This window comes from Coenobita brevimanus, chromosome 35, assembly GCF_032717465.1.
Source record: "Coenobita brevimanus isolate Jiangsu-jjx chromosome 35, ASM3271746v2, whole genome shotgun sequence".
Lineage (NCBI taxonomy): Eukaryota > Metazoa > Arthropoda > Malacostraca > Decapoda > Coenobitidae > Coenobita > Coenobita brevimanus.
The window spans coordinates 427501-435570 of record NC_136988.1 but is presented as its reverse complement, the minus strand read 5'-3'; the positions used below and the strand labels follow the sequence as shown (position 1 = coordinate 435570).

Below are 8070 nucleotides of genomic sequence, written 5' to 3'. Positions count from 1 at the left end.
GATACATAATTAGTGACAGACACCACCTGGACCATACTGGCGTGATTTCTGCGACATATTTAGTGCTGGAAACTTTGCAAACCCAACAGCAAGCAACAAGGCACTCGAAAAATGAAAACTATAACAATGCTGCCTCACCTTGCAACAGGCAAGATGCAACCTAGCAGTTATTATCCCGACAAGGTCACGTGTTTGTGTTTGTTTACAAAATGTGCCATTGGGTGCGACACGCTGCCCTCCACAGAAAAACACATTGGTAAATAAGTAATTCCTATACATGATGCTAATCACTGAAAGTTTCATTGAAAAACACTTGAAAAAACATCACAGTAATTTTAGATTTCTTTAATATGATACTTTTCCTTGTTTTTGAAAAGTTTATTTCTGTTATCACAAAAAACAGGTGCCAACGCAGCTAACTCGGCAGCGTATGATTTCCACCAAACTGTCTCCACTTCGTTAGGGTGACTTGGGTATTTTATATATGTCTTCCCCATAACTAAGACGCCATTTTTATAGGTACGGCCTCTCTTACGTCTCTCCGAAGTCTCTAAAAGCCCTTCTAAGTCATTCTTTTAAAAATTATGCCCTCAAGCTGAAGGGGTTGAGAAAAATCTTAAATGCTAAGGTTGGATATACTGGATTCCCGACTTTTTTGTTTTGTTTTTTGAGAGAGAGAGAGAGACGGGGTAGTAATACTGAACAATACTGACATTTCACACCAACTCAGCCTTTGGTTCCTTCTTTCGTGCATAAAAAAAAGAAACTGGAAGAAGTGAAAGAGTGACAGCAGTGGAAATGAGTTAAATGAGAGGAGTATGCGGAGTTATGTGGATGTGGAGTTATGTGGAAAGACAGACAGACAAATGAGGAAGTGAAGGAGCGTTGTGGTGTGGTGTGGATGTGGAGTTATGTGGAGAGACAGACAGACAAATGAGGAAGTGAAGGAGCGTTGTGGTGTGGTGTGGATGTGGAGTTATGTGGAAAGTCAGACAGACAAATGAGGAAGTGAAGGAGCGTTGTGGTGTGGATGTGGAGTTATGTGGAGAGACAGACAATTGAGGAAGTGAAGGAGCGTTGTAGTGTGGATGTGGAGTACGTGGAGAGAGAGAGACAGACAAATGAGGAAGTGAAGAGCGTTGTGGTGTGGATGTGGAGTATGTGGAGAGAAAGACAGATAAATGAGGAAGTGAAGAGCATTGTGGTGTGGATGTGGAGTATGTGGTGAGACAGACAGACAAATGAGGCCTGGGAAAGAAGAGACATTCAAATATTTAAAATAAAAATGGCAGTTAGAATGCAGAGACATTTTCCACCCACGTTAAGTAATCAGAAGTTCAGTTAGAATTATTAGAGACAAACTGGGATTTCAAAGACTTTAAATGTGGTCAAAAATTCAAATATACGACATTTGAAAGGCTGGGAAACTTGGCAAATCAAAATATTCAAATTTAAAAATGGAAGTTGGAATGCAGCCTATTTCCCACCCTTGTGAATTAGTTAGAATTGCGGTTGGAATGATTCGAGACAGACTGGGATTTAGAAGACTTAATATATGTGGTCAAAAATTCAAATCTATGGCATCTGAGGAAGGCGTGGTGGTGTGGCTGCCTTCAGGAGGTGGCAGACGCAAGTGGTGACGTGGAGGCGGCCGTCGATCGGAAAAGCGTTGGTAAATCAGTCGTGGTGCTGGTCTGGTTCCGTGCCTGTGCGTGCGTGTTCTGGCAGTGCTCTGATATGCCCTTGCTGTGCCAGATCCCACGTCTTCCCTGCATGACGCACGTGGGTGGGGGCCTGGTGTGGGTGAGGGCGTGGAGCAGGCAAGTGTGGGCATAGAAGTGTCGCAGGTCCCTGGTGGTGACGGTCTGTAGGAAGCGGCGTAGGGGCAGGATGTGACTCTGCTGCGCCGTCCACTCCGTCACAAAGTCCTCCACCACGTGATGCAGACGAGCTGGTTTGGGCAGCAGTAGTTTATCCCACTTGTGCAGCATCTCCGCCTCTGAAATAAAATACTTGTAAATTACTCCACTTGTGCAGCATCTCCGCCTCTGAAATAAAATACTTGTAAATTACTCCACTTGTGCAGCATCTCCGCCTCTGAAATAACACACTTGTGAAGCAGCTCCGCCTCTGAAATAAAATACACGCTTATAAAAAATATTCACTATTTCCTTTAACTGTCTCTTTTATCTATCTATCTATTGCCAGACGCTTTAATCCCGTAAGGGGTGGCCACAAACAAATCGCCTCCATGTCGCCCTGTCCCCCGCCATTTCACTGCCCTGCTCCCAGCTCACACAAACCCCTCTCTTATATACCTCTCCACTCCAATACGTTTACACATGTCTGCCTTGGTCACCTAATGGCGGTTCTTCATGCTTGATCTCTGGCAGCCTCCCTTTTAAAATATACGCTTAGCAATCGCCATTTTTTTTTTTATATTCCTTATAATTACTCCAATACACTTGCATGGGTCGGCCTTGGTCACCTAATGGCTTCATGCTCGATCTCTAGCAGCTCTATCATAATATACACCCAGTAATCCTCATCTCGTTTAACTGTATAATTTATAATGGCTCCAATATGCTTACATGGGTCAGCCTGGGTCACCTAATGGCGGCTCACAATGCTCGATCTCTGGCAGCCTCCCTGCTAAAATATATGCTTAGGAATATAACTTGCAATGTTTTCTCACACTTTCGGCTGAATGGGCCAAGTGAAAATAAACAACATGTATATGACAGTATGAAGGAGACAAGAGACAATGAGAAGGAAGGAAGGAAGGAAGGGATGGGAAGGGGTGGGAAGGAAGGAAGGAAGGAAGGAAGGGATGGGAAGGGGTGGGAAGGAAGGAAGGAAGGAAGGAAGGAAGGGATGGGAAGGGGTGGGAAGGAAGGAAGGAAGGAAAGGATGGGAAGGGGTGGGAAGGAAGGAAGGAAGGAAAGGATGGGAAGGGGTGGGAAGGAAGGAAGGAAGGAAAGGATGGGAAGGGGTGGGAAGGAAGGAAGGAAGGAAGGAAGGGATGGGAAGGGGTGGGAAGGAAGGAAGGAAGGAAAGGATGGGAAGGGGTGGGAAGGAAGGAAGGAAGGAAGGGATGGGAAGGGGTGGGAAGGAAGGAAGGAAGGAAGGGATGGGAAGGGGTGGGAAGGAAGGAAGGGACAAGGAAGAATTAGCACCAAGTCACCATGATGTGTGGCAGGAGTAGAGGAACATAAAGGTTGGAGGAAACACGGATATACCAGGGAAAGAAGTAGTAGTGGTAATAGTAGTAGTAGCAGCAGCAGCAGTAGTAGCAGTCACAGTAGCAGATTTAGGAAGTTAGAGAGGTAGTATTACAACAGATGTCCAGTAGCCTAACTAACTAAATAAAACTAATCTAATGTAATCTAACTTAACATTACCTTACATATACTCGTGTTTTTTTTTATAGAGGCGAAGATTACCTTGGCTGGCTGTGATATTACTTCCTAATCTATTTATTCGTTAGCCTTATTATCTATCTATCTATAGCCCGACGCCCTAATCCCGCAAAGGGTGGCCGCAGACAGAACGCCTCCAAGTCGCTCTGTCACCCACCATTATTAACAGACAACATAAATAGGACAGTATAATTGGATATAACCTAATCTACGCTAATCTACCCTAACCTACCCGTGGGAAGGCGATGGTAGAAGTAGAGGACCGGATGAAGGAAGTTGGAACGGTGGGCCTCGTGTGGGTCACCTATGGCGCGGTCCAGCCTGAAGGTGTCTTTGCCCGGTCCAGAGAAGTCCGGACCGTACTCCATCACCAGGACAACCACTGGACCCGCCTCCCGTCCCGTCATCTCCTGCAGCCGGGCCAACAGCTGGACCGGGAACTCCTCCAGAAGCTCAAAACTGTCCCCGCCGCTGAAAGGTTGGGACAGGTTACGGGGGGTGAGAGTTTGGCGTGTACCTTTGCTTTTAGTGTGGCGCTACTGTACATATCATCATCATCATCATCATCAACAACAACATCATCATCATCATTATTATCATCATCAACAACACCATCATTGTCATCATCATCATCATCAACATCATCACCTTCATCCTCATTATCATCATCAACATCATCATCTTGATCATCATCATCATCATCAACATCATCATCATCATTCAGATCTTAAATAACATCTATCCATTTATCTATCTACATCCAGACGCCATAATCCCGTAAGGGGTGGCCATTTGTCTTTGAGTTAGTTGTTTTACGGGAAGGGGCACTGACCCTCCGCCAACCCACTTGTTAACACACAGGAAACACATATGGGTTGGTTATATGGTTACCACCCAGCGTTGTAAATGGTTTCCTGGCTTACAGGAAACCATTAGGCTTGTCACTCAATGTAAAGCCACCTGAAAAGGAAAGAAGAGTAATAAAAAGTGACAGGAAAGATGGGAGAAATAGGAAGAGAGGAGGACAGACACAGAAAAAGAATGATAAAGGTGAAGGAAGAAGTAGGCAGCACTACATCAAGTGAGTGGATGATGGTGAGAAACAGGAAGACAGGAGGGCAGACAGAAAAAGAATGATGAAGGTGAAGGAAGAAGCAGGCAGCACTACATCAAGTGAGTGGATGATGGTGAGAAATAGGAAGAGAGGAGGGCAGACAGAAAAAGAATGATGAAGGTGAAGGAAGAAGCAGGCAGCACTACATCAAGTGAGTGGATGATGGTGAGAAATAGGAAGACAGGAGGGCAGACAGAAAAAGAATGATGAAGGTGAAGGAAGAAGTAGGCAGCACTACATCAAGTGGGTGGATGATGGTGAGAAACAGGAAGAGAGGGAAGGACTGACAAAAGATGAATGATGAAGGTGAAGGAGGAAGCAGGCAGCACTACATGAAGGTACGCACTCCCTGAAAATCACAATATCGGCCAAAACACTGAACATCTGGTAGGTGGCTGAGGCCTGGTTGATGCGGCGGATGAGCACGTTGAGAAGGTCCCTCGTGGAGTAGGACGACACAGGCCAACGCACCCCCTCATGGCGCCACTCCAGCAGACGATGCAGGACACGAACTGAGGAGAATAATAATAATAATAATAACAATAATAATAATAATAATAATAACAATAATAATAATAATAACAATAATAATAATAATAACAATAATAATTTAATCAATCTATTATCATTATGATCATGACACAAGTCAAGAGTGAGAGCAGTGGAAATGAGTTATTTAAGAGGAGCCTGTGGAGTTACATGGAGAGACAGGCTGACGAGTGAGGATATAAAGGAGCGTTGTGATGTGGATGGGTAAGGACGCGTTATGAGGAACACACTGAGGTGGTTTGGCCATGTGGAGAGGATGGAGGGTGAGAGACTGACGAGAAGAGTGTATGTGAGTGAGGTGGAGGGGGGGAGAGGGAAGGGGAGGCCGAGGATGAGATGGAGGGATGGAGTGGAGAGGTATATGAGAGAGGGGGTGTGTGAGCTGGGAGCAGGACATTGAAATGGCGGGGGACAGGGCAACATGGAGGAGATTTGTTTGTGGCCAACCCTTACGGGATTAAGGCGTCTGGCAATAGATATATAGACAGACAGATTACTATTCGTATTTTATCATGCGTATCATTTATACTGACTCCAACATGCTTACATATTTAGCCTTGGTCACCTAATGGCGGCTCTCCATGCTGCTCGATCTCTGGCAGCCTCTGTATTATTATTATTATTGTCATTATTATATCATTATCATATCCTCAATGTCAATACTATCACACCAATGGCTATCATCATTATCTTTCATCACAAACCCTCCTTATCATCATCATCATATCAATATCATCAAACAAACTGCCATCACCACACTCATCACCATTCATCACCTTTACACAGTATCCATGTATGAACCTGCCACTACCGTCACCACCACCACTACCACCACCACCATCCATACATCTACCCCACCACCACAACCACCACCACCACCCCTCACCCTCATCCCCGCCTCACCTCACCACCCACCCTCACCATCACCACCAATCATCATCATCATCATCATCATCACCCTAACCAGTGTAACGGAACCCGTGAATGAATCCCCCGGCGCTCTTCCTGTAGTCGAGGGAGTGGGTGATGGTGCCGGCGAAGTACAGGCCAGGGACGTTCCTCGCTTCGTAGTTGTGTTTAATGGCGGGATATTTGAAATTGAGGCGGCTACGTTGACTGCCGTGGCCGGGAAATGTCGAGCTGTAGGGGGGTATTGTGATTAGTAGTGTTGTTGTTATTATTATTATTATTATTATTATTATTATTATTACTACTACTACTACTACTGTTATTATTATTATGATTATGATGATGATGATGATTATTACTATCATCATCATCACTGCCTTCAGCTCCATCATCATCACCATCATCATCATTATTAATATTATTATTATTGTCATTATTATTACTATCATTATTATTATTATCATCATCATCATCACCACTGCCTTCACCTCCATCATCATCACCACCATTATTAATATTATCATCATTATCATCATCATCATTATTATTATTATTATTATTATTATTATCATCACCTACTTGTGGAATATAGTATGGTCGAATTTAAAGCCGAGGCAGCGTAGTACACAGTCGTAACCCTCACGTAGAGAAAAGTTGTCATACTCACTCTCCTCCTCCATGTCTGGCGAGAAGAGGTAGGTAGGTAGGTAGGTAGGTAGGTAGGTAGGTAGGTAGGAAGGTAGGTAGGTAGGTAGGGGGAATGTAGAAAAAACTGAGTAGGTGGGTTGGTGGGTTGGTAGGTAGGTAGGTAGGTAGGTAGGTAGGTAGGTGGGTAGGTAGGAATGTGGAAAGAATTGAGTAGATGGGTGGGTGGGTTGGTAGGTAGGTAGGTAGGTAGGTAAGTAAGTAGGCTGGTTGGTTGTTTGGTTAATTAGTAACTATACACACACACACACACACACACACACACACACACACACACACACACACACTCGTCCCCTGCCATTTCGCTGCCCTCCCCCCAACTCACCCCCCCCCTCTCATATACCTCTCCACACCATCCCTCCATCTCATCCTGTCTCCTCCCTCCACCTCACTCACATACACTCTCCTCGTTAGTCTCTCGCTCTCCATCCTCTCCACATGGTAATACACTCTCTCTCTAATCTCCATATACTACACAGATTACAAGGGAGGAAAATTGCATGCTTCACTTAATCACATGAGGGGATGGCTAGTGTTTTTTAGGGTACGGAGACACGAAATGCAGCTTGGGGAGAGAGAGAGAGAGAGAGAGAGAGAGAGAGAGAATATTAGGCTGATAGGTGGTGGTGACTATCATCCACTCACTTGATGTGGTGCTGCCTACTTCTTCCTTAGCCTTTATCATTCTTTCTCTGTGTCTGTCCTCCTCTCTTCCTATTTCACACCACCATCCACTCACTTGATGTAGTGCTGCCTACTTCTTCCTTCACCTATATCATTATTTTACTGTGTCTGCCCTCCTCTCTTCCTATTTCTCACCACCATCCCCTCACCTGATGTAGTGCTGCTTACTTCTTCCTTCACCTTTATCATCATTCAAGGTGGAGAGACGGTAATTTTAGGTCAAGTTAGAGTGCAAAGAGTATAGGAAATCTGCCCTAGTGGTATTACATGATCGGTATACTTATCACCTCTTCTTTATTGATTTATTCTTGGATACGGCTGGTTATTTATGTCTTGTACGTTATTTATGCAGAGTATGGTGATATTAGAAGGATTTAAGTAACACAGAAGAGGACAGAAAGTTGTAATAAGCAAAATAAATCGCTTAGGAAGAGGTGTTAGGGAGCTTCCTTAACTGATACGGGTCTGAGAGAGAGAGAGAGAGAGAGAGAGAGAGAGAGAGAGAATAATCATAGGTAATCCTTAGAAAGAGAGAGAGAGAGAGAGAGAGAGAGAGAGAATAATCATAGGTAATCCTTAGAGAGAGAGAGAGAGAGAGAGAGAGAGAGAGAGAGAATAATTATAGGTAATCCTTAGAGAGAGAGAGAGAGAGAGAGAGAGAGAGAGAATAATTATAGGTAATCCTTAGAG

General features: G+C 44.4%; 1 protein-coding gene across 1 annotated transcript in view; it reads right to left on the bottom strand.

The window, feature by feature from the left end:
* Nucleotides 1–1494: 1494 nt before the first annotated feature.
* The window catches only part of LOC145396210 (FAD-dependent oxidoreductase domain-containing protein 2-like), a 21297-nt gene continuing 14721 nt past the window's right edge, over nucleotides 1495–8070 (bottom strand). Inside the window, exons 7-11 of the mRNA XM_080269645.1 lie at nucleotides 6571–6673; nucleotides 6047–6222; nucleotides 4880–5045; nucleotides 3652–3890; nucleotides 1495–1999 (exon numbers count right to left, since the gene is read on the bottom strand). Coding sequence (XP_080125771.1) covers nucleotides 1614–1999; nucleotides 3652–3890; nucleotides 4880–5045; nucleotides 6047–6222; nucleotides 6571–6673 — 1070 coding nt within the window. The 3' untranslated portion in view covers nucleotides 1495–1613. The remainder of the gene's footprint in view (nucleotides 2000–3651; nucleotides 3891–4879; nucleotides 5046–6046; nucleotides 6223–6570; nucleotides 6674–8070) is intronic.